The following is a 25,683-nucleotide window of genomic DNA, read 5'->3' on the forward strand; positions in this document are numbered from 1 at the left end:
TGAATGAGTAAAAAAAAAAATCAGATTCAACAATAAATAAATAAATAAATCCAAATTTGTTGTTATGCCGTGCGTTGCCTTCTGTGAGTAACCAATATGATTAAAATTCAGTTTAGCAAGTCAATAAAGAAGATAAATCACACATACAAATACACACACAGTGTATGAGTGTTTATGTGATAAAGGACAACTCAAAAGAAAAGAACCACAACAAAACGTGACTGAATCACATCCAGGAGGTTCTAAATGTTCCTAAGCTGCAGGGTGGAGTCACCAACATAAACACACACACATTAAACACACACAACATGTGCAGTCATTTATTCGATTCACACGTCATGAGAGCGCCTGTGCGTTTGCGTGCGTGCATGCGTGCGTAGTGAGCAACAAGCATGCTAACCTTGGATGGAATTCCCCTTGAGTCACAATATGAAAATGATGAAAACACACGCACACACACACACACACACAGACGCACACACACACACACGCATCATGAGAAGACTATGCAGTATTGTGTGAGCCTCGCCCTTGTGAGTTTGTTGCCATTGATTGATAGTTACTAATGGCTAACAGATGACAGTGTGTACATGTATTAATGGCTTCTTATGCTTTTGTCCTTACAGGACGACAATTCAATCACGCATGTTTTGACATGCTGTGTGTGTGTGTGTGTGTGTGTGTGTGTGTGTATTGTGTTGTGTTGGGGTTAGGGATCCGCAGCTTCACATAACAAAATTTAAAGCAGACACATGTTGTAAAATGTTATAACAAAAAAAAACCCCTCCTCCGTTAAGAACTTGCCTCTATTCTAAAGTGTCAAACTAGGCGTTCACATCCAGTGCTCATGAGAGCCGATGAAGATGATGATGTCATGGCTGTGGAAGCTGACGCCTCCTTAGAGACCACGTCAAACATTTCAGCAAACATCTGGACCAGTGGACCCCAACCCAGGAACTGCTTTCACTTGAGGTTTGCTCAGCCCACACATCCAAGACCAAAATATGTCATGGTCCTTCACCTTTACATGCTTGTGCTGGTTGGAGGAAGCTCGTCTATTGCGGTAATGGCATCAGCTCTCCCCACCCCAAACTGAGCTGTAGAAGCATACCCCAGTTTTGTGTTCCACTTCACCAACATATCTCCTTTGATGACTAAATGAATGATTTAAATAAACTCATGATTATTTAAAATATTGATTCATCTGTTGACTATTTTGAGAATAAATTGATTAATTGGAATAATAAACAAAACAAAAAAACTTGCTTCAGTCCCTTTCTTCAAAAACAAATCGTTATTTCAAAATGAAGTGCATAAAATGAAAAGAAATTAATCTTCAAGTATAGTCAAGTCAAGTACAACTTCAAATGTACTGTACAGCAGAGATGAAATTTCTTTCCTCTCAAGACAACATGCAACAAGATTCAAAAATCCTGATTGAGTTACCAGCTTGGCTAGTGACAAAATCAAAAAATCAGCAAAACCCACAGCAAGATAACGTGTCTTAGACCGCCCAAAAAGTGTCGAAAGCTAGCTGGCACATTTATAATTGACTTTGTGCACACAATGTTTTGGTATTTGCAGACATGCTGAGGAACTTTCATCAAATGTGTACAACGTCGAGGAAAACTATACATCTGAGTAAAATTTAGCTCAATTCCAAAATTTGTGTGTGTGGATGAAACAGGTCTATAGCGTTCCCTCTGTGCGCAACTCTGCATGACACAAAAACCGACTTTACTCGTATGTGCAAGTAGGTACACATTCATGTTCACATATAGTTAGTGGACATAATACGTTGCTCAGTGGCCTACATTACTTCTGAACAATGCTGTCCTACCTGAGTGACTGTTGTTCTAAACACTTGTGCACTTTTACATTTTCACAGAGGATATTACAGTTGGGTGCAATGACCTCACGAGTACCTCTTCCTGGATGAGCCTGGCTTCAACTTGCAAAAGGAAGGCAAAGAGACCCTAACATCATTGGCCAAAGAGCCATCACTAAGGTTCCTGGACAACGGAGGGGTGATATTACTCTTGGTGCCGAGAAAGAACCTCGGAAGGGCAATGGAGCTGGCCTGCGTAAACATCCCAGTGGAGGCCTTCCAAGGATGAATTTGTCATTCCAGGGCGATGTGGATGAGGTGATGTGGCCCGATGCAACACAGTGATTGTGGTGTGAATAAAGTAAAAAAAAGAAAAAATCACACCCTTAACATGTTTTCAAGAGTACTGTTGTGTGGAATAGGTTCTGTTTTTGCATTTAGTTGTGTTACAGTCGTGTACATGCAGTATTTTCTATCGATTTACACTCTTCATATGAAACTCTCAAATCTAAATGCCTAATCCTCTACAGCAGGGGTGTCAAACTGATTTTTTGTCGCTAGCTTCCCTCGGAGAGCCGCTGCAAATTCTCGACGTTATTTATTACCCATGACAACTTGACATTTCGGTACAGATTTCAGCAAGAATCGTGATAGTTGACACACATGATTTGCGCTCACGGGCCACATGAAATGACATTGGGGCCGGATCTGGCTTTGACAACGTTCTACAGAAATCTCAGATCTTTGACTGTAAGGTTTCTAAAAATATGCATTGGCAGTTATGATACAAAGAACCTTCTCACAAATTGAGCATTGTTTTGCTGTAGTGTGTAATGATGTGCATTGTGTTTACATTGTTGAAAACTTCGAGATGCTCTTTTGGTGTGAAAGTTTGAGTTTTGAAGTGAGAAGGTGTGGTTGTGTTCATGTAGCTTTAGCAAAGGGTGTTGTGTTTTGACATTAGGGAACATAGACAAAACATTTGTGAAATGTGCTTTAGCATTTGAGAAAAACTGTAACGCTGAAAGGTACATACAGGTTTTGGAGAAACAGATGCTGATCAAAGCAACGTGTTCTTCATAGACGCCCCTGCTTATTTCAACAAGACAATGCCAAACCACATTGTGCACATGTTACAAACAACGTGGCTTTGTAGGAAGAAAAGAGTGCAAGTAATTGTCTAGCCTGCCTGCACTCCAGACCTGTCTCTCATTTAAAATGTGTGGCGAATTATGAAAAATATAGCAGCGGAGACCCAGAACTGAAGCTGTACATCAAGTAAGAATGGGAAAGAATTCCACCAACAAGACTTCAGCAATTAGTTTCCTCAGATCGCAAAGATTTTTTTTGAATGTTGTGAAAAGAAAAGATGATGTAACACTTGGTAAACATGACCGTGTCCCAGTTTTTTTTGGAAAGCCATAAAATTCTAATCTAAGTCAATGATTATTTTCTGAAAACAAGTCTCTTGGGTTGAACATTGAATATCTTGCCTTTGTAGTGCATTCAATTAAATATAGGTATCACATGATTTGCATATAATCGTATTCCGGTTTTATTCATGTTTAACACAATGTCTCAACTTCATTGGATTTGGGTTAGTACAAGAAACTCACTCTGATTCATTTAAACTTTCAGACCCCAAGTATGTAGCTTGTTCAAATGTTAATATCCATATTCACACCATGCCCAGCCTTGTTCAGCTGTAAACATACAAAAGAATGTTTACAGCTCAAACTATTTTAGTTCGAGAATTCCTGCCTTCCTGAAAGCTCGGACCACGGTTGAGATTGGTATATCAACCCAGGGATTCACAATCCACTGGCAGATCGTGGCGGATGTGGCTCGGCGCTGTCTCCCCGTCTTGGTGAACGTGTGTTCGCCTTCGGTCAGCCACTGCTGATGTTTTCTCAATCCACCCGGAATGACGGCAAGCACTGAATTAGTGTGCTTCACTTGTTTTTTGACGCCATCAGTGATATGGGAGCACAACGAGCCGCATCAATAGGGACGGAGCTGCATGAAAAAAGCTGCCCGGTCTCTTGATGTAAATTTCTCTTTGCCACTCACTCATTTTTTATCTCCATTCATTCATGGATCCCTTCGAGTTAGCTTAAGATGGTGACGCCGGCTGGAAAGTTTTCTTTTGGTACGGTCTTCCTCTTGAAAATAACCATGGGTTTTCGTTAATGGATGCTACAGCTTCTTGTTGCTTTCAAGCTTAGCTTGTAGCAGACGTGTGCACATTGCAGCATGACGTCTTTGACTGGTGAAAAGGACACTTTGATTCGCTCCTCTTTCATCTTTAACTGCTTCAGACAACAAAGTGTATGCAGGAAAGTGGTTAAGAGTGCATGATTGTCTGTGTCTCATGTACTGTTTTGTAATATTTTGTCATTTTTTTGTTAACTTTTCTTTTGATGGCGGCGCGGACACCCGCAGCGGCTCCTCTTGTTTTGTGTTGAGAGGGAAGAAATTTCATCTATGCTGTACGTGCACATTTGACAATAAAGGTTATCCAATCCAATGGGTGGAAGTTTCTGGCCATAAACCTGGCAGGCGAGAACTACGGTGGATGCTTTCTCATTACCTATGTCATCACCGTACGTGCTCCCGTTGTATCCACAGTGCGGTTCACAGCAATATGAAAGATCAGTGTAACATCCTCCATGTTGAGGATGTGCTCTGGTCGGATCTTTTTTTCAGTGATCTTATTTTTACAGTGTGCGTGTAAAGTGGCCCACTTTTCTTGGTGGTCCTGAGGCACTTGCTGCGAAACAATGTGTGGATGGAGAGATGACATCTTTTCATAGAAGAACCATCTCTTATTTTAAGTTCCTGTGCCAGCGCTTTTGCTATTATTAGAGACATTTCTACTTGCTGCTCTCTGCTCAACAACCCATTATTCAAGTTGGTCCTCCAACTGTGGCCACCGTGCTTTGTTTCCTCAGAAGCTCTGTTTAGCCTTCTTTACCTGGCGCAGGGCGTCTTGTTGCTTCCGCCACATCCGCACCATTGATTCATTCACGTTGAACTCTCTCACCACTGCCCTATTTCCATGTTCAACTGCGTAACCGATCGCCTTAAGTTTAAACTCTGTGTTGTAAGCATGTCTCTTGCAAGGAGCCATTTTGGGGTCTTGAATCAGTCAAATAAAAAAAAAAAAAGCCACGAAATATTACCGTAATGGCCATATACAAGGGGCATCGGATTTTAAGGCGCTCTGTCAGCTTTTAAGAAAATGGAAAGCTTTTAGGTGCCCCTTTTAGTGCAGAAAATACATCCCATGCAAAATGTGTGCTCTTAATATTTTTCATTATTCATTTCACAACGCATTTATAAAAGATGCACCATCCTCAACCAACAACAAGTGGTTTGAAACATACGACTAAGTAACTACATACATGATCAATTTGTTTAAAAAAAAAATAAACAAACAAAAAAAAACATTCCCCCTCTCCCCCCCACACAGAAAAAATATTTTGAAAATTAATTGGGGGGGGCGGCCCGGTAGTCCAGTGGTTAGCACGTCGGCTTCACAGTGCAGAGGTACCGGGTTCGATTCCAGCTCCGGCCTCCCTGTGTGGAGTTTGCATGTTCTCCCCGGGCTTGCGTGGGTTTTCTCCGGGTGCTCCGGTTTCCTCCCACATTCCAAAAACATGCGTGGCAGGCTGATTGAACACTCTAAATCAGGCATGTCCAAAGTCCGGCCCGCGGGCCAGATCCGGCCCGCGGTCGAATTTCATCCGGCCCTCGGCCCCCGTCATAAAATCAGTGCCGTCTGGCCCGCAGGTTGGGCGTAATGGAACACGTGTTGCATTGACTGAGGTCTCGTAGACTGGTGAGTGATGTTTCATAGAGTACTGCTTCCCTCTAGTGGCTAAATGAGTAATAGCATTCACTAAATGAGTACAGGTAATAGCATTTAGACACTAGAGGGCATCACTCACGAGTTAACAAGACATCACTCCGTGTTTATATTGACTGATATGTCATATTTCAAATTCCTGTTTCAAATGAACCAAAAGAAATTCTTAAGATTGTTGAACTTAAAATAAAAATAGAAATGTGAAACAGACTGGCTTACTAAAATTTGTTGAACAATATTGTTGTTCAATGTAAAGAATGTCAGCCACGGTCGGCCCCCCGACATTTTACCACATAAAATCTGGCCCCCTTGGCAAAAAGTTTGGACACCCCTGCTCTAAATTGTCCCTAGGTGTGAGTGTGAGTGTGAATGGTTGTTCGTTTCTGTGTGCCCTGCGATTGGCTGGCAACCGATTCAGGGTGTCCCCCGCCTACTGCCCGAAGACAGCTGGGATAGGCTCCAGCACCCCCCGCGACCCTAGTGAGGATCAAGCGGCTCGGAAGATGAATGAATGAATGAATTAATTAGGGGACCACTCAGGGCGTGATCGGGGACCGCATCCAGTTCCCCATCTTTGACTGAGAAGAAGACCCCATTTTCACCCCTCAAACTCAATGGTTGTCCCCTGCGATGATCCAGTCCCTCCTCAACATCACAGTGGTACTTGAGCTCCAAATACTGTGGTGCAAATTCAGCACTGACACACAATGTTTGACACACATTTCAAAATGTCTTCATGCAAATTGATGTTATTTCTATTTACCTTTATGTTTTAGATTGAACAACATGGTGTACATTCATTTAAAATATTTTGCATGAGCAATATCGCCAGTTTGCACATCTTTACAACTCCTCAGATATTTCTCTTGTCACCTCAAAAAGGGACATGGGTCTCTGTCTAAAAAGGGTTGAGGACCAATCCCCACCCTGGGAGATGCACACGTTCCACAGTCATGTGTCACGCAAGAAGAGTGCAGTGGAAGCTGCAAATATATTTTCTTGCATTGCTGAAAAGACCATTAACAAGGTCATGAATAAAAATGTATTGTTGTTTGTAAAATAGTTACAGCTTTAGTAATAATAATAATACATTTTATTTATAAGCACCTTTCACAACACTCAAGGACACTTTACAATCAAGAGCAAGACAATAAAACCACAGATAAAATTATAAATAAAGGAAGAGATGGATTTAAGCTGAATATGCACGTTTAAATAGGTGGGTTTGAGATGGGATATGAATGTGGGAAGAGAATCAATATTGCGGATTTTGCTTTGAATTACAGTATGTAATTTTCATCTGAATCATTTATGCTTGATTGAACATGTTTGATTTCAAAGCTTTATTACACACGAAGTATAATTTTTCAATATATTACTGAAGATGTGGCCTTGAATAACTTCACTCATTTTTCAAACTTCCCCCATTGCCCCTTGCCCCAGAAGGGACTGCGGTAGTGACATTTTTTTCCCCGCTTCACGCATTTCTCTCTTTTGTTCCTCCTCTGGCCGGACGACAGAATTTTTGGGCCATGTGCCTTCGACTGGGTCCTCTGTCTGGGGTGCCCCTTTTTTCCTCGCCGCCACATTTTATATACTTCAAAAATCTTTTTCTTCCCTTTTCGCGTTCAGTGCTCAAATCTTGTGCGTTTACCCTACAAGGACGAGGCCCACAGGTGTATACTATGCTCATGCTCTGCTGCCAGGCCCGACAAACGTGTCGACCACACGAGCTCTCCCAGAACTCCCTCAAGAGCACATCTGAAGAGGGCCAGAGATTTCAGCTAACAGCAAGGTGCACCGCACCCGCCTCATGGCACCGGAGACCACAATTTTCCCTTTTCTTCATTTGTTTTCCCCTCCCATTCTTCCTGCCACTTCCTGTCTTCATAACTTGACAAATTCATACAGTTCATACAAAAAAATGGGTGCTTAAACTGGGTGAAAGGTATTGCGTTGGTTCATTAGTCTTGTTGGAACATTAGCACTATCTCATGCTAAGATCTTTCATTTGTAGTTGGTTTTATTAATTTAATTTGTTTTATCCTATTCTATTCTCCTTATGACGTAATGTACATCATTTAATTCCTATGCTGGTCTAGAGCAGGAGTGCCCAACCGGTCAAACAGTAGTCTGTGAAATGGTCCCAGATCGACCACGAGGAGCATAGGGTGAAAAGGAAAAAAACCCCAAACATTTTAAACATATTTTTGCATGTATGCATGCTATCAATATTATATTTTATGTTAGTGTACACAACAGCCAACATATTCTATAAATCTCTGATCAACAAAAGAGTCTTAAAAAAAAGGAAGTCACCTTTAACCAATGGTGGTTAGTTAGTGGTCAGCAGCCTGCAATTGCAGCTTGTGATTAGAGCTGTTGAGATGTACAGGTATCTATTTTTGTTGATTCTCATTCAAAGCATGTTTGTGGAGATGTGTATGGGATCACGGAAGATTAGATACTTAAAATGTAGATTTTAGACAAAAAAGGTTGGGCACCCCTGATTGACAGAATAAATGTTCACATCATTTTGATGTGTCAACTAGTCAAGGCGTTGAAAGGGTCCGATTTGGTGGACTCAGTATGGCACCTGAGCTTTTTGCAGATGATGTCGTACTTCTGGCTTCTTCAAACTGTGATCTCCTGTTCTCACTGGAACTGTTCCCAGCCGATTTTGAAGCGGTTGGAATGAAAATCAGAACCTCCAAATATGAGGGAATGGTCCTCAGTTGGAATAGGGTGGAATGCAAATATCCTGGGGTGTTGTTCACAAAACTCCTCAAATGTAGCCAGCTTCTAATTGATGACTGGTTTCACTTTCTTTTGGTCTGTTTAAGCCTTGTAAATTTCATTTCAAAAATTCATTTTTCATGATTATTTTAAGGAGAACAACCTGATGAGACATGTATTTCAAAAGTTGCTGTATATGAATCTCCACAAAAATTATAACGGGTTAAATACAAGCCTCATCTTACAATTTTCATTGTGCCATGGTTTGAGGCCTACATGAAGTAACCAACGGCGGGTTTTAAGAAATTAGCTGCCTCCGTGACATGCACCTCCAAAATTGACCACCATGGTTGAAATGTCACACATCCAGACATCTCGTAGTGTGACATGGCTGCATCAGGATGTGTCCCGGTAAATGTCACTTTGGGACTTGATGAGTTAAAAGTCAAACATAAGCACGTTGAAAGAGGATTCCAGGACATTTGAATATTGTGTGATATCGGTGTCATTGTGGGTTCTTACAGGATGCATCTATGGATACATCTCTTCCAAATTTCTCTGATACGGGTACAAATGGACACTTTCATAAAGGCTAATTAAGAGAATAGTAAGGAGTACACTTCCAAGTGAAGCACGAGCTGCGCCTGATGGAATTGAATATTTGTATCAACAGTTTTGTGATTCCTGGTAAGACAGATCAACCTGTATCATTCATTTGTGTGTGTCACTGATAACAAATAAACAAAAGTTTGGTTCTCAAAGCAAATATGAAACTTTCAAAGCTTCAAATGTAAAATCCAAATATCTCAGTTCTCTCTGTTCCAATTTTTTTGCGATTAAAATTTTTTTTTTCAAGTGCAAAAACACAAACGTGCAGTGCACAGTTATTGAACTGCATGTTTACAGTAAAATAAGTGAACATAGATAACATAAAACCATAGGCGGACACAAGATAAGCATGGAAACGCATGGGATGGTAACAGAGAATGATGACACATGGGAAACAGTGGAAAATGAGACAAGATGAGGGGGTGTCTCATATGAGGTCATAGCGCTTCTATAGTCGATTGGCTGGCAACCAGTTCAAGGTGTACCCCCCCCCCCCCCCCGCCTACTGCCCAAAGAAAGCTGGGATAGGCGCCAGCACGTTCCCGACCCTGGTGAGGATAAGCTAATTAGAAAATGGATGGACGAATGGATGGATGCTTCTGTAGTCAGCCAACTTCAGACGTTTTTTTTCCTGGTCAACGCTGCCCCCTCATGGTGATGTTCAGTAAACAAAGATGATGTGACACAAGGTCATAAATAAAAATATATTGTCGTCTTGATTTAGTAACCACAGACACAGCCAGTAAGTCACATGACACACAAGGTCAGGTGTTATCAGTGAAAACTTGTCCCAATACGGCGAGTCGAGCGCTGAAAGGCTGAGCGGGACAGGACAGGGTGGGGGGCGTCTTCCGCTCACCCGCTTTCAGAGCGATGCTCTCTGATTGGCCATGCAGCGAAGGCTCTTTCGAGCGGCCGCTATGTTCCTTAGCAGGCTGTGATAGGCCGAGGAGGATGTCGCGGAGCTCCTGTTGTTCACGGCCGTGACGGCTGCAACAGTAGAGCGCTGCCGGGTCCAGCGGATGGGCCTCTGTGTTGAAGATGTAGCCCCCCGAGCTCAGGATGCACTGGCCGTCCTCTCCTCCCTCAACCCATGACTCTGAGTCACTACTATGCAGGAAGTTGGTGGGGTCAAAGAGTAAGTAGAGGTACTTGATAGTCTCAGCCAGGAAGAAGGATTCCATTCTGTTGTCCAGCTGATGGTCTCGCAGGTCTTTCACCTGAAAGCACAAACACCGTCAGCTTGGACCGATGCTTTCACGCCACCACTGACAAAGAGGCACTCACGCTGGCGTAGCCGCATGGCGTCTTGGCGATCCGCTCAACAGACTCGACAGCGTCCAGGCCGAGCTGTAGGTACGTGTGATCGGCTGTCGCCTTGAACAGGTACATGGCACTCTCGACCAACTCTAGATCCGTTGGAAAAAGTTTAGTTGGTTATATTAAAATGACATATCTACTCACGTTAACGATAAACCTTGCTCTGGATCTTAAGTCTTTCATTTCATTAATGAGGGTGAGCACCATGGTGAAAAAAAATGAGCACCAAATAACAACCCCTCGTGCTCATCTGATAACCACTACAAAATGTTACGGTGCACTTCTGATCATAATGAAAAAATAAACCGAGTTTTGTTCAATTTTGAGATAGTCGGGTTAACTCCATCAGTTGAATTGAGCTGGAATGCCCGGCACGTCCCGTGTTTGCCAGCAGGGGGCGGGCTTTCTCCCCGCCGCCTGCACACCTGTCACTCATTTGCGAGTGATTACTCTGCCTATATTTGGACGCTCTGGCAGTCTACTCACTGCCGGAGAATTCCATGCCGTGCCAATATTCTCTCGCTCAAATTCCTATTTGGATTATTCATTGCCTCTTAGCCTTGTGGCTGTTATTACGCGTCATTGTTCCTTTTACGTATGAAATTTATATAATTGTTTAATCAGACTTTCCTTGCCATTTGTTTTCCGCAAGCGTTTTCTGTTGTTTTCTTTATTCTATCCCTGGTCCTTATTTTGACCAGCGTTTTTTGTTATTCTCCCTGTTGGGTATTTTGTGTTCGTTATTAAAGACTCCTTTTGTTCTCTGACAAAATCTCTTTGTGTCTGCTATTTCGGGGATCCACTTCCTTATTTTGTTGTGCACGAAGCGATCATTCTATCGCTTCGGGCACAACGTGACAGAATTCTCCGGCCACCATGGATCCCGCAGACATAGAGAAGATTTTGTCCGCTCTGTCCCGACGAGAGCAACAGATGAGTCAGCAGGGCCAAGCCATTTCGGAACTCCGCGGCGCGGTTTCCATGCTGGGTCACCGGTTCGATGATTTCGAACCCCGTTTGGTACGGGTGGAGGAACGGAGAACACCTCCCCCCGGGGTTCGTTCAACCACCTCTGAGGCACCCACATCATTCCCTACAATGATGAGGGAGCCGTCACTTCCACACCCCCCACGTTACGGGGGTGAGCACGGGCAGTGTGGGCACTTCCTCCAGCAGTGCTCACTCATATTCGACCAACAACCGTCCGTCTACGCTAATGACGCCGCGAAAGTGGCCTGTTATGAGTTTGTTGACAGGTCCGGCGGCATCATGGGCTATGGCGACGAGCGACGCAAAGCCGAGCCTCCGGTCTTCGTTCCACGACTTCGTAACGGCGTTTCGCCGGGTGTTCCACCATCCCGTGCGGGCAGAGTGGCGGAGGGCCGGTTACTTGCACTCCACCAGGGGAGGCGATCGGTGGCGGACTACTCGATCGAGTTCCGGACTTTGGCCGCCCAGAGTGGCTACGATGATCGGGCGCTGTGTGGACTGTTTCGTCGCGGGTTAACCACCCAGCTCAAGGACGAACTGGCAACCCGCGACAACAGTGCCGACCTGGAAGGGTTAATCGAGCTCACCCTTCTGATGGACAACCGCCTGAGAGAGAGAAACCGGGAGCGTGGAGGTGATCGGTTCCCGTTCCGGCACGCCACGTACCGCGAGGAACACCGTTGGGCGCTTCGGGCAGCAGGGCCCGGAGACCACCCTCGATCCCGGAACATGGCCACCGCGGAGGAACCGATGCAGCTGGGTGGAAAAGACGTTGGATCGAAGGGGAGAAGGCGCCGATTCAACGATCGGGCTGTGTCTGACAGCGTCCAACAAGGTCCTCACGCTGCTCCCAGCCGTCCGGAGTCTCCGTTTTCTTCATTCCCCGAGTACTGTGAGTCACGACCCCGCGCAGAGCCTCCTGAGCCTCGGCGAGTCGACTCCCGGCCGGGGCACCCCAAGAGACTGGAACTCGAAGGGGAGATATTTGGGGGCTCCCGGTCGCTGCGGGTTAGGGCCCTGATAGACTCGGGGGCTGATGATTGTTTGATGGACACCAACCTTACATCTGATTTGGGTTGTTTTATCGAGGAATTGGTCGATAAGAGGCGGGTTTGTGATCTCGATGGATGCCTCCTGGCGGTAGTAACGCAAAGAACGGAACCTCTAAAACTCCAACTATCCGGAAACCATGTCGAGCATCGACGGTTTTATTTAATGCGGTCTCGAAACGCTCCGGTTATTCTCGGTTTGCCCTGGCTCAAGACTCACAACCCCGTGATTTCCTGGGAGCGCCCGGCAATAGACAGTTGGAGCCGGTACCGTTATAAACAGTTTGCGATCAGCCGTAGGGGAGCACGAACGTGCCAGTGACGACGCCCCCGAAACTATCTGCCTTGACGGAGTGCCAGATTGCTATTATGACCTTCGTAAAGTATTCAGCGAGGATCGCGCACGCTCTTTGCCCCCGCACCGTCCCTACGATTGCGCCATAGACCTGCAGGCGGGCGCTCCGTTGCCAACCTCACGGCTGTATCAGGTGTCCCAACCCGAGCGCGAGGCGCTAACGGAATACATAAACAGCTCGCTCGCTGCAGGTCTAATTAGGCCATCGCGATCACCGTTAGGTGCGGGGTTTTTCTTTGTAGGAAAAAAGGACAAATCCCTGCGACCGTGTGTTGATTATCGTGGTCTGAATGACATCACGATAAAAAAAGTATCCGCTGCCATTGTTGGACTCCGCCTTTGCTCCATTGCAAACAGCCACAATATTCTCGAAACTAGATTTACGCAGTGATTATCATTTGGTCCGCATCCGGGAAGGGGACGAATGGAAGACTGCTTTTAAGACTCCGTTAGGTCACTTCGAATATTTAGTCATGCCTTTCGGGCTGACAAACGCTCCCGCCGTATTCCAAAGTTTAATCAACGACGTATTAAGGGACATGCTTAACATTTTCTGTTTCGTCTATCTTGACGACATCTTAATTTTCTCCCGGTCGTTACATGAACACCAGGAACATGTCAGACTGGTGTTACAACGTTTATTGGAGAATCGGCTCTTCGTCAAGGCAGAGAAATGTGAATTCCATGTACCCGTCATCTCTTTCCTGGGGTTTATTATTGAGCAGGGCAAGCTAAGAGCAGACCCCAACAAGACTCAGGCGGTAACGAACTGGCCGATTCCAACCAACCGGAAGGAGTTACAGCGCTTTTTGGGGTTTGCCAATTTCTACAGACGTTTCATTCGCGGTTACAGCCAAAAGGCGCTCCCATTGACCCGACTGACGTCCATTAAAGTCCCTTTCAGATGGGACCCGGCTGCGGACGCGGCATTTAAAGAACTGAAGGCGGCATTTACCAATCCCCCCGTATTGCAACATCCTGACCCTGATTTCCCTTTCGTCGTAGAGGTGGACGCCTCGGATTCAGGGGTGGGGGCGGTGCTGTCCCAGCGTTCCCCGGTCGACCAGAGGCTGCAGCCCTGCGCCTTTTTCTCTCGTCGACTCAGTGCAGCCGAATCAAACTACGACGTGGGCAATCGTGAACTGCTGGCCGTAGTCGCCGCCTTACAGGAATGGCGACACTGGCTCGAGGGGGCGAAGGAGCCCTTCACCGTGTACACAGACCATAAAAACCTAGAATACTCTCTGCCAAACGACTGAACGCCCGTCAGGCCCGATGGGCCCTGTTCCTGACCCGGTTCGACTTCATCCTCACCTCTTCCCCGGGGTCCAAGAACACCAAGCCCGACGCCCTTTCCCGTCTCCACGACCCCGCAGAAAGGGACCGGACACCGGAGGCCATTCTCCCGGCCCAGTGCATCGTGGGGGCGTTGAGATGGGAGATTGAGCAGCGGATCCAAGCAGCTCTGGATGGGGTCCAAGTTCCGGCGGAATGTCCCACGGGGAGGCTGTTCGTGCCCCCACCGCTACGTTCGGAGGTGTTGCAGTGGGGGCACGGGTCCAAGTTGGCTTGCCATCCTGGGGTGAAACGGACTGTGCAACTCATTACCCAGCGGTTCTGGTGGCCGGAGCTCCGGAAAGATGTGGTGGACTACATCAGTGCCTGCTCCTCCTGCACCTGCGGCAAGTCCTCACATCGGCCCCCGGCGGGCTGCTCCAGCCGTTGCCCATCCCTCCTCGACCTTGGTCCCACATCGCTCTGGACTTCGTTACGGGTCTTCCTCCATCACGTCTGGAAGCGGTTCTGCCGGTCCCTCGGGGCCACGGCGAGTCTGTCCTCGGGATATCACCCCCAGTCCAATGGTCAAGCTGAACGTGCCAACCAGGATCTGGGGGCGGCCCTCCGCTGTGTGTGTCTCCACCGTCCCTCCTCCAGGGCCGACCACTTACCTTGGGTGGAATACGCGCACAACACCCTCGTCTCTTCAGCCACTGGTAGGTCCCCCTTCATGTCAGCCTACGGGTACCAACCGCCGCTGTTCCCGTCCCAGGAGGGACAAGTGGAGGTCCCTTCGGTGCAGCACCACCTCAAATGGGCCCATTGCGTGTGGAAGGAGGCCCGGGCTGCACTATCCCGCACGGCGACCCGGAACCGGCAGATCGCGGATCGTCGTCGGCGCCCGGCACCTACATACGTGGTGGGACAAAAGGTGTGGCTGGCGACGAGGGACCTTCGCCTGGCCGGCACGTCTGTGAAGCTGGGGCCCTGATTCACCGGACCGTTCGAGGTCGAGTCCGTCATCAGCCCCGTCGCGGTCAAGCTCCGGCTACCGGCCTCCATGAGGGTTCACCCCGTATTCCACGTCTACCTGCTCAAACCAGTGACTTCCAGTCCCTTGGCTCCTTCTCCCACTCCGCCCCCTCCTCCGCGGGTCGTCGATGGTGACCCGGTGTACACGGTACGAGCCATCCTGGACTCTCGGCGCAGGGGCAGGGGGTTCCAGTATCTGGTCGACTAGGAGGGCTACGGGCCGGAGGAGCGGCAATAGGTCCCCCGCTCCTGGATCCTTGATCCATACCTTCTGCGCGACTTCCACGCTGCTCATCCGTCCAAACCGGGTAGGCCGCCGGGAGGCGTCCGTTGAGGGGGGGGGGGGGGGGGGGTGCTGTCACGTCCCGTGTTTGCCAGCAGGGGGCGGGCTTTCTCCCCGCCGCCTGCACACCTGTCACTCATTTGCAAGTGATTACTCTGCCTATATTTGGACGCTCTGGCAGTCTACTCACTGCCGGAGAATTCCACGCCGTGCCTATATTTTCTCACTCAAATTCCTATTTGGATTATTCGTTGCCTCTTAGCCTTGTGGCTGTTATTACGCGCCATTGTTCCTTTTACGTATGAAATTTATATAATTGTCTAATCAGACCTTCCTTGCCATTTGTTTTCCGCAAGCGTTTTCTGTTCTCTTTATTCTATCCCTGGTCCTTATTTTGACCAGCGTTTTTTGTTATTCTCCCTGACGGGTATTTTGTGTTCGTTATTAAAGACTCCTTTTGTTCTCTGACAAAATCTCTTTTTGTGTCTGCTATTTTTGCTATAAACTCCTCATCCTGCAGCAAGATTTTGTTGTGCACGAAGCGATCATTCTATCGCTTCGGGCACAACGTGACAGCCCCCAATTACAATATAAATAACCCCCAGAGGCAATAAATCCAACTCTGCTGTTTCACATAAAACCAGTTTGGGGTTTTGTTTTGTTTTTTGCATATCATCCATTCTGCATCACTAAGCAGTCAAACAGAATATGTTTAAATAAACAAAACACATGAACCACTTGACTTGCGATCTCAGTACAGATAAGAAGAAAGGTGATGATGACAGGGCAACCGCAAGAAGAAAGGTGATGATGACAGGGAAACCGCAGACAAAGACACAGAACGAAGGAGAATGTTTAAATAACCAGACCGGGTCTGAGTGGGTATCCCTCCCTCTTGTCCACGGTGTAGCCCTGAGAGATGCTGTAGAACTCGGGCAGACCTCCAAACTGCCTCCACACTGAGTAATAGTTCTGGAAGGTTCTGACAGCACCGTCCAGGTTGCCTAGCAGAGTCTGAAATCAAGACAAAGCACTTTCAACCAACTGCTCGCTGATCACCGAGCGGGAGGATGTGGGCTGCATGGCTACCTGCAGACCGGGCCAGAAGGCTTCAAGGGACTGGAACACGGGCATGGACACAGTACCTTTGTGCATCTGCACCCATAAGTACCAGTCATCAAAGCGCGTGTAGTTCTCAAGGGCCCGATCGTAGGCTGTAATACCAGAGTGAGGGCTCATCACACACTGACCGTACCTCTGCAGGTGATGGGCGGATCATGTAACTCACCGTCAAACATGTGCAGCAACTCCTCATCCTGCAGCAAGATGGCTCCCTTCGCCAGATACTCAAAGTAGGAGTCGACGCCAGCGCCGATGCCGGCGTCCTGAGCCACCCACTTTTTGGAGACCACATCAATGTGGTTGCCCACCTGCAAGCCCAGAATGACAAAGACTCATATTTCAATTAAATAAGAGCTCAGTTCAGTCGGTGTCTGAAGATTAACTCGCCATGTGATTTTGCTTTCCTCTGCCTGACACGTATTCCAAAGATGCAACAGCCTCAACAATAGCCTATGCCATGGTAGTTTAAGTTTTTCACAGTTAATGATAGTCATATACTGTATATGATTTTGTTGCAGTGTGAATGTTGCGAATGTTGCCTTGTCGGCTAAAAACAAATCAGGTTTTTAGCCGACCCAAAATTGTTCTTCATTCATTTGCGAGTTAAAATCTTTCTTGGATGAACCTAACATCATGGACGTCTTCCAGTCAGGTTTTAAGATGAGGCATAGCACAGAGTTAGCCCTGTTGAGTTTTTCATGACTGGGAAAATGACACTGGAAACAATGGGTGTCTGGTTTTGGTGGAGACAAGTGCAGCGGTTTTATTTGGTGGTAAAGGAAAGGTTTGAATGTATTTTCGGCTCGGCCTGAATTTTCACTCAAAAGCCAAATATTCCTCTCCTACATCGCGTAACTTGTTATGATCCCAGCTTTTGGGCAGGTGTGATATTGGTTTAGCCGCTGTGTGCACGTTGCTCACCGTGGTCCATGGTATGCTCAGGGAAGTTTGTGTAAATGCTCAGTTGCATTGAAAATTACACGCAACATTGCTGATCAGAAATTCATTTCTCATGGTCATAAACATGAAACTACACTTGCATTACACATTTAGACCATAAAGCAGGGGTCCCCAACCCCCGGTCCGCAGGGCATTTGGTACCGAGCCGCACAGACTCACCTTAATTCCGTTTTATTTATTTCGGAATACGAAATATGTTTTATTTTGAAAAATTACCGGATTCTCTGTTACATCCGTCTCTGTCACGCTTGACACACATCAAGCCACTCTTCTCTGTCACATGCCCGATTACGCTGAAAAGAAAACACTGGAGATCGCAAATGACGGCGGCCTTAAAAGTACGTTCGACAAAACTGGATTAAAGTTATGGCTGAATACTCCGAGATCGCCACAATTGCACTGCTGCTATTTCCGACATCCTACCTGTGTGAGGCGGGGGTTTTCTGCAGCAGCAGAAGGGACTAGAACTAAATTACGAAGTAGACTAGACATAAACCACATACATGAGGTGTCATTGTCTCCCATTACCCCGAGATGGGACCGTCTGGTTGCAGAAAATCAAGCTCGGGCTGTGGTGAGTCGGCATTTTCATGCACTTTGAATTTGCGTTGAAAATACGAATTTTCAAGGCATTAAATTACCATAGCGATCAGAGTGTTGTGGCCAGATTAGACGCTCCTTGTGTTTATTATTATATTTCGAAAACACCAGTTTTCATGCAGCTCATACCATATTATTTTGTTGTATTATTTCCACCACACCTTAAATGCCGGTCCCTGAAAACATTGACATAAACCAGTCTGTGGGGCAAAAAAGGTTGGGGACCCCTGCCTTAAAGCACAACAATTTCTAATTTCATGCAAAAAATTTCAGATCCTAAAGGTCCATGCTCAGGAGCTACTCAAACTGAGAACAAATCCGTATCTTAACTCAAAGCTGATACTGCATCATCAAAAGCAAACACTGAAAGTGTCATTCTTCTGTGATTTTGTACAAACGTATTATAATCAGAATTTAAGAGCTCCACGAATAATAGATCCACACCTCGCAATTTGGTATCAAGCATATTGTTTGGATACTCAAGGGGCATAACGAGACACGTTGCAGTGTGATGACTGTTAGACACAGAAGCGTTTATATCAGGGGTGCCCAACCTTTTTAGACCGAAGATCGACTTTTCAAGCAAGAGACCTCCCACGATCGACCCGCTACTGCACGTGCACGCATACACATACGCATGCCATGATGAGAAACTGCCATAACGGTGCCGAACATAAACGAAACAGAAAAATAAAGTTGATACAAGAGCTTGTGAGTTTGTAAAAAGGCAGCAGTGCCTACCTGAGTCGAGACCTGACGCGATGGCATGGGACGCACGTCTTCAGTGCAACAACGTCACTATTGTAGCTCATGTGTACTGTTTTAAAATGCTTCTCATGGCGCTCCAAATTACTATTCTTTGCCAGTGCCATCGGTGAATTGTACATGAAACTAACTTTAAATGAAAAGAATTAAAAAAAAAAAAGATATATCGACTTGAGACCAGTTTGCGATCGACTTGGTTGGGCACCCCAGGTTTATATTCACTCCCTTGTCACCTCACACGACTATATCACTCTATTTACATCACTGAGTCTGCCGACACGCGTTACATTTACCAGTCCGATGTCCGACCTGGTCTTCCACAGAGCCCTCAGCGCCCTGCGTGCAATGTCCTCATATGTGGCATTGCCCGTCAGTCGACTCAGTGTGGCAAATTCCAGGATGAAGGTTCCCACGCCAGCGGTGCAGGTGACGGATGTCTCTGTGGGACTGACGCCCCGCAGCAGGTTGACCGTGCCATATGGCATTCCAGTGGGAGTCTCGAACGCTGGAAATGTGCAGACAATGCGGCTATATAGGTTTATAGTTTTTATGATCTTCGTTAACCTTCCAAATGCTCTGTTGTTCAACTAAAAACAGAGTCTTCAAACATGCGTGCGTGTGTGTGTGTTGAGCACCAGGGAGCAGTTTTCTAGCAGCATCCTCAGCCATCCTCAGGAGTGGTCCGGAACATGGCCACCCAGGCTCCAGCTCCACTCCGGCTCGGCCTGAGAGCAAGTGGGCGGACAGCAGACCCCCCACCACTGAGGGGCCGACAATGAGAAAACATGTTCACTGATAGCCCTGGTGGCCCCTTTGTCACTCCCCGCCTGCTGCTACTTGGGGGGAGGGGGGGGGGGTTGAAAGTGACAAATGGAGGAGGCCATTTCAATGGGCCAATCCTCCAAATGATCAGACGTAGGGAAGAAAGCTTGACTTTTATATATGGTGGTATTAGCCCCCGTTGAACTTTCTGACCTGATGCTGCAATTCATGCTTCAAACAAAGATATCGAATCCACCTGTGTGTAATCTAGCGTCAGTATAAATGCAGTTGTTAAGTGATGGTCTCAGACGTTAAAAGAATATTGGGGAGCAAACGGAGCAAATTCTGATTTTTTTGCACATATGCGACACATATCAGATTTGTTTTCATGCATTATGAACATTTGCATGAAGATTTTTTCACATTAGGAGGTATATTCACCCATGTAGGTTTAGTTCTAGAGGAGTTTCACTGTACCGTCAAAATGACACCACAGAAACAACACGCTACCGGTAACGATCGTTACCGTGAAATCCTCAGGCCTGCCGTAGTTTTTTGTTGTTGTTGTTGTTGTTGACCTTACCTCTCTGAGCTCATTCACCCATACACACCTGCCCGGCGCCTCAGGTCTGCGGACCAGAAATCATTAGAAGCACCAAGAACTAAACTGAGGCTCAGAGGGGATCGAGCCTTTTCTGTTACTGGTCCCTTTCTCTGGAATGACCTCAGACTGAACATTCGGCATGCCTCCTCGGTGCCCATATTCAAATCCCTCCTCAAAACTCACTTGTATTCTTTGGCATTCGACTCAGCATGACTTAGATTTGTTCTTGGTTTTACTGTTCGGTGCTTTCTACCGTCTTTGTTACCGATTTGTTTTACGGTTTATTGTATATGTTAAATTGCTCCATGTACAGCACTTTGTATGCAGCGATGGCTGTTCGAAAGTGCTCTATAAATACAATTGAACTGAATTGAATTGTTTTGACTGAGAAATTTCCTTGCGTCACAAAAACGCACATTATTTGGAACTGTGCGTACCGTGGAAAATTATGCATCTAGGACGCGGGACGGAGAGCGAGATGGCTGACTAATAGTAGTAATTCAGCCAAGATGGTTGATTTATTATGTGCGGCAATGACATCACGTCATCTTTCGTTGACGTCACCTTGAAATGAGGAGAGGGAGGACTGTTGCTTCATATCCTCAAAAATATTAATTCCTCCTCCTATCTTACTACTCTGGCGATATGCATGGTAAAAGGAGCCCCTGGCATGCAGGACCATATTTACTTCCATAAACACTGCACAATAAAGTTGTGGGTGTACATCACTCGATGTCGTGCTTTGTGCACTTGCTTGTGCACTCGCATCATAGACATGTTGTGTTCACATTATGAGTACATAAAAAGAATAAATTTCACCAAAAAAAATCTGAATTGGGCATCACGCCCTACAGTGTGAATGCAGCCTTGTACAAACCTCTGATGTTGGTCTCAAAGACGGAGGCATTAATGTCAATGTCAAAGTCAACTGTGTCTTGGAGAAGTGATGCCACACGCTGAAACTCAGTTTGGTTTCCCAGCACCTTGACACACACGGTTGCCTTTATCAGATGTCAATCACAGGATTCCGCACAACAGCAAAGCCATTTCCAATCTCACCAGCAAGGTATCCAGCGCGTCGATGAGCGTCAGTGAGAAACTGAAGAAAAAAAAGAAGAGGGGAAGAGGATGGTGATTTTAAATAACTACCACTTGGAAGGAAACCTTTAACCTCACCTGCCCCAAGTGTCCTGACCATCACACGTCAGGGGGCGAAGCTCATCATAGGGGAAGGCATTGTCCAAGTAACTGTTGTAGGCATGATAGAACATACCTTTGATTCGTTGTCTGAAAGGGATTCAAGTGCATCTTAACATCATTGTTACTATTCTTCAGTATACACGTCTAATGCAGCATCAATACATTATCCTGTATTCAATGTACTATAGTACAGCCCTCTCATACAACATGCAGTGGATATAAATTCTACACGCCTCTGTTCAAATGTGACCAAATTACCGGATCATTTCAAAACGTGCTCATGCGGCTCATGGTTGTGACCTTTAACCTATAGAAGTGTTAAACTGTCAATGTGGAGTACGTAAATAATTTTTACAGGGCCAAGTCGTTCAAATGTTCTGCAAAGTGGTTTGAACTAGGGATGCACGATATTCGTCAGACCGACAATTATCAGCCTGATATGGGGGAAAAAAAATTAAAACACTTAACGGTCCGTGACAGCCAAATTGGGCCAATATTGAGAGCCGCATTAAAATACACTAACCTTCAACCAGCTGAAGTCTGCTCAACTCTACCAAACAATATTTAATATATTGATATTCTCTACTCATCAACTATGTGTGGTTTCATATGTTTTTCTTATTTGCTGTATTTTAGTTTATTACAAAACATCGACATTTTGACTCCAGGCCCAGGAAATTCCCCAGTCCTTAATCAAAGAATTTGTGATCAGTCCTCCAAGAGACAAAACAAACAGAATCTCACAAATTCTGACAAACTCCAGGCTTTGATTATGCAAGATTGAGTTGCCATCAGTCAGGATGTGGCCTAGAAATTAATTGAAAGCATGCCATGGCGAATTGCAAATGTCTTGAAAAAGAAGTGGTCAGCACTCCAAATATTGACTCTTTGCATGAATTATACTGTAATTTTATATCAAATTCTGCCACTTCAGTTTATAACGGCAACATGTTACTAAAATATCTACAAACATTGAAGTAGCAAACTTTTCTACAGAGCGAGAAGTTGACATCATGCTGAAGGTACAGCTGGTACTGTAGCAATGCCACTCGAGTTAAGCGCGACTCAGCAGTCGATAGTCCGCTGCTCTCTGCTGTGCGTGAGTCAGCGCGAATATGTACGCATGCGTGCGTCTTTTGGCTTCAACCAATCAGTGCTGACACAACGGACGGTACACATCAAAGAGCTTTTATCTACGAGAACGAACTAATTTAGTACTACTAAGTTAGTTAGTTCTTTTTCCAAGAAAAATTCTGAGAAAATGAGCTTTTTGTGAAATGATGCTTCTCAAGCAGAACTTTCACTATGATGCTATTTATTTAATAAAGAAATGAGGCGTGTCGACACACTGTGTTGATACTGTGCCGATACCGTGTTGCTGACCACTGCCACCTGCTGGACCTTCAAAATCCCTGCAGTCAACCCACTTGACAGACTGAACTGACTGATTTGATGATGAAGAAGAAGAAGAAAACCTTTATTAGTCTCACAATGGAGAAATTCCCAATTCACAGCAGCAAAGTTATGAAAGTAAGAAGTAGTGTATACAATATCATTCACATCCATGCATTCATATTGTATCAATCAATGTGTTTCAATAATGTGAAAATCATGTGAATGAGGATGCTTGTGGGCTTTGTCTTCACAAATTTTAATTTAGAAAAATTAGATGTTTCAGTGGTTTAAATTTCAGTCTGTTGCGTTTCTTGTATGCTATTTCGCCTGCTGTGGCGAACACACACACTATGGAATAAGACATGTCAAAAATCCGAGACACACTTGGTGAGACAAAGAGATTTGAATAAATACCTTATTCTCCAAAAGGAGATCAAAATGGCTCTACACGGTGGACAATTTGCATTGCTGCTCCATAATATGCACGTACTGTAGCAACGTCACTCGAGTGAAGCGCGTCTCAGCAGTCAGATAGTTCGCTGCTCTCTGCTGTGCGCGTATGAGCGCGAGCACGTACTCACGGTGCCAACGCAACGCACGCCACATATTAAAGAAGCTTTGAACTATGACAACAGCTAAGCAAGCCTGTCCAATGAAATGATGGTCAGCAGACTAGGTTTACGTTTATGTGACTTTTAATAACAACGTGGGAGAGTCGTCAAACGTGCGGTCTGCTCACTCGCAGTCACTTCCTAGACTCCCCCTTATAGGCGGGACCTCTCAATCAACTGGAGTATGACATACAGTACAAACTTTCATAAAGCACTTCTCATATAATAATAGCCTATTATATGACAGCCGACACAACGCTCGAATTCAGACGGACATGATTTTCTGATAATCTGTTTTCTCCTTTTTGCCCAAATATATATTTTTATTCTAGCGAGGGTGAGGTCTGGTTTGTTTCGGCAGGCGGCATCGCGTTGCTAGATGCACTTCCTTCTAAACACCATGTGGCAGGCTTTTGCTGCGTCGACGCCGCCTGGACTGTGTCATGCAGCCTGGACTGAGTCGACGCTGTCCAAGCTGAGCCAACGCAGTTCACATGTTGATCACGTGATCTCATGAAGCAAACGCACCAACACGTGGATTGCTCTGTGAGCCCGACACATGCTGGACCCAACACCAGTTAAGAAGTAGTAGTAGCTTCCTCTTCTACTTCGCTGACGTCAGAGTCATCGTAGGGTTTTTTTGTCACTATGGAAAGCATCAACACAGGCCTAGAGCCCCCTCTTGCGGTTTAATGTGAAAATAACATGTCAAATGATATGTGTTACTTATTTCACACATAAATCACACCCCCTTCCAAACTATGAAAAAAATTTGATTTATAGTGCGAAAATACGATAATCTGAAGGTCGATGCATGTTAACTGTCTTCTGGGAAGCAACTTCACACAGTTGCTCTGTTGCTGTAAATATATTGCCCAATCCGTTCCGTCCATATGTGCCGTTCTGTCGCTTCAAAAACGTTAATGCTTCTTTTTTACTGTCATTATTTTTTTCCTCTATGCATAGATGAACTTGTCATCATAGATATCGGCACACATTAGTACGTGGGAGTGTCATCATCTAAACCTAAAGGTGTAAACAACACGATGTTGAGTAGCTTCCCAGAAGCCTGTCGAGCACCAGATAAACAAGTGCCCTCTAGGGAGCTTGTTTAGATCTGCAAGTACGAATTCTACGCTACAAAAAGTGTGCTAGCTAGTGGTATACAGTCGTGGGAAGAGCAGGTGCCCCCCGATTTGTTCCTTCGTGTCACGGGTTCAAACACCGCTCTCTCCTTTGTTTTTATTAATTAAAAATTTTACTGTTTGAAAAGTTATAGTAGTCAGCGGGGAGTTGTAAAGAGACCTTTTGTTTTACATGTTTTTTTAAAAGAATTAAACTGGTATCTAGTTCGACAATTTCGATGTAACTTGTGACGAATCTACAGAGAGGAAACTGAATGTGACTCGAGGGAACATAGCCCAAACGACCACAGCTGGAATCGCGAGCCAGTTTATGTGGAAGTCAGTTGAACTGTAACACCGGAAGGCGGCCTACCAGTTAATGACTTCTAACTTGAAGTAATATATTAAATGAGCAGTCGCCCATGATGATGAATGATCATATCTTGGTGGGCAAATTATTGAAAACAAAGTTGACCTTTGTTTTCAGGACAACAACATAAAATATCTCTCGCGCCAATTGCGGTGCAAAGCCATGTTGTTCGTTGACGTTCAACTTCAATAATGTATTTCAGACAAATGGAAATGCGAGACATTTCCCGAAGTTCGGTGCGCGTGGGTTTACCTGACATCTTGCATCTCTTCCTCGGTAAATTGATGAGGTGCCACCGTGCTCATACACACACAAACGAGGAATGCGCAGACCGGAGCGCGCATGTTTGGCCGAGGGGACAAATATATCATAAATAAGTAGGCAGCAACACCATAAAACCTATTCTGCTTAGCAAACAAAAGTAACCGACCATTTACATGAAATATTTCGCATAAATTGTTGGTAACTCCTCACTGGTTCGAAACCGACCCGGAAGTGTTTCTTACGCCACCATATTAAGTGGCGTTTCAATCGTAGACCCGTATAGAAGCCGTGGCGCCCGTGTCTGCTGTAGTGATGTGTCGTTCGCAAACGAACCGGCTCTTGGGAGCCGACTTTTTTTCTCCATTTTTTTCCCTCCTTCGGGTAAAGCCGCACGTGATTGGTTAAGATCCGTGGTAGAAGAAGGAGGGGAGGGTTACAGACACACGCAAGCGCACATACACACACTCACACAAACGCTGTAGTGATGGGAATCCGGCTCCTTTTAGAGAGCCGGCTCTTTTGGATCGGCTCACTAAAAAGAGCCGGCTCTTTTGGATC

General features: G+C 45.6%; 1 protein-coding gene across 1 annotated transcript; it reads right to left on the minus strand.

The window, feature by feature from the left end:
• Positions 1-7,195: 7,195 nt before the first annotated feature.
• Positions 7,196-25,382, minus strand: edem2 (ER degradation enhancer, mannosidase alpha-like 2). Its single transcript, XM_052058765.1, has 11 exons — positions 25,114-25,382; positions 21,338-21,448; positions 21,221-21,260; positions 21,039-21,144; positions 19,431-19,556; positions 19,089-19,300; positions 16,637-16,778; positions 16,438-16,562; positions 16,218-16,362; positions 10,329-10,450; positions 7,196-10,261 (listed from the first exon to the last, which is right to left on the minus strand). The coding sequence occupies exons 1-11, from the start codon at positions 25,230-25,232 to the stop codon at positions 9,806-9,808; spliced, it is 1,704 nt and encodes a 567-aa protein (XP_051914725.1). The 5' UTR covers positions 25,233-25,382; the 3' UTR covers positions 7,196-9,805.
• Between the last annotated feature and the right edge of the window lie 301 nt (positions 25,383-25,683).

Source organism: Hippocampus zosterae, chromosome 2 (assembly GCF_025434085.1).
Source record: "Hippocampus zosterae strain Florida chromosome 2, ASM2543408v3, whole genome shotgun sequence".
NCBI lineage: Eukaryota > Metazoa > Chordata > Actinopteri > Syngnathiformes > Syngnathidae > Hippocampus > Hippocampus zosterae.